Consider the following 783-nt stretch of genomic DNA (forward strand, 5'->3'; position numbering starts at 1 on the left):
TGTCCTCCTCCAGTGCTGCTCTTGATGCTGCTCCCAGGCGGTTTTGCCGCAGCAGCTCAGCAGCAGAAGTTCCCAGAGTCATAGTGTTGGCCAGCCGCGCCAGCCGCTGCAGGTCCTGCGAAAACCCTAAACCCTAAACCCTAAACCCTAAACCCCAAACCCTAAACCCTAAACCCTAAACCCTAAACCCTTGCTAGGGCAGCCGGTGCCCCTCGCTGGCTGCGCTGCGCGCCCTGCGGCGCGGCTCGGCTCAAGGCGGTGGGCCCCCGTAGGCCCCCTAGGGTTTAGGGTTTAGGGTTTGGGGGTTTAGAGGGTTTAGGGTTTACCTGAATGGAAGAAGACTGGGGGGCCTCCACCTGCAGGTACTCCTGCAGCGCAGCAGCAGCATCTCCTTCCTCTATGGCCAGGGGGGCCCCCCTGGGTACTAGGGGGCCCCTGGTTTGGGGGGCCCCCCGGGACAGGGGGCCCCCCTTTATAAACCCCAAACCCCTTTGCTGCCTCCCCTGTGCTGCTCCCGTGGCTCTGTAGTCCACAATTTCTGCTGCAGAGTATAAGATGCGCAGCGACTCGCCTGCGCGCACCAAACTCTAAACCCTAAACCCTAAACCCTAAACCCTAAACCCTCAGATGAAAACCCGAAACCCTTATCTTTGGCGATGCGCTGCAGGACTTGAAAACACTAGAGTGTAAGGAAAACGCTGAAGTGTGCTCTTCAAACCCTCATAAACCCTAAACCCTAAACCCTAAACCCTAAACCCTAAGCCCTAAACCCTAAACCCTAGA

At 57.9% G+C, this 783-nt stretch overlaps 1 protein-coding gene across 1 annotated transcript in view; it reads right to left on the reverse strand.

Moving 5' to 3' along the window:
• Positions 1-783, reverse strand: part of ETH_00036105 (uncharacterized protein) — a gene marked incomplete at both ends in the record, with an annotated part of 1,308 nt that overhangs the window by 350 nt on the left and 175 nt on the right. Inside the window, 2 exons of the mRNA XM_013373834.1 lie at positions 1-115; positions 327-571. Coding sequence (XP_013229288.1) covers positions 1-115; positions 327-571 — 360 coding nt within the window. The remainder of the gene's footprint in view (positions 116-326; positions 572-783) is intronic.

This window comes from Eimeria tenella, genomic scaffold, assembly GCF_000499545.2.
Source record: "Eimeria tenella Houghton genomic scaffold, Eth_scaff1781, whole genome shotgun sequence".
Taxonomy (NCBI): domain Eukaryota; phylum Apicomplexa; class Conoidasida; order Eucoccidiorida; family Eimeriidae; genus Eimeria; species Eimeria tenella.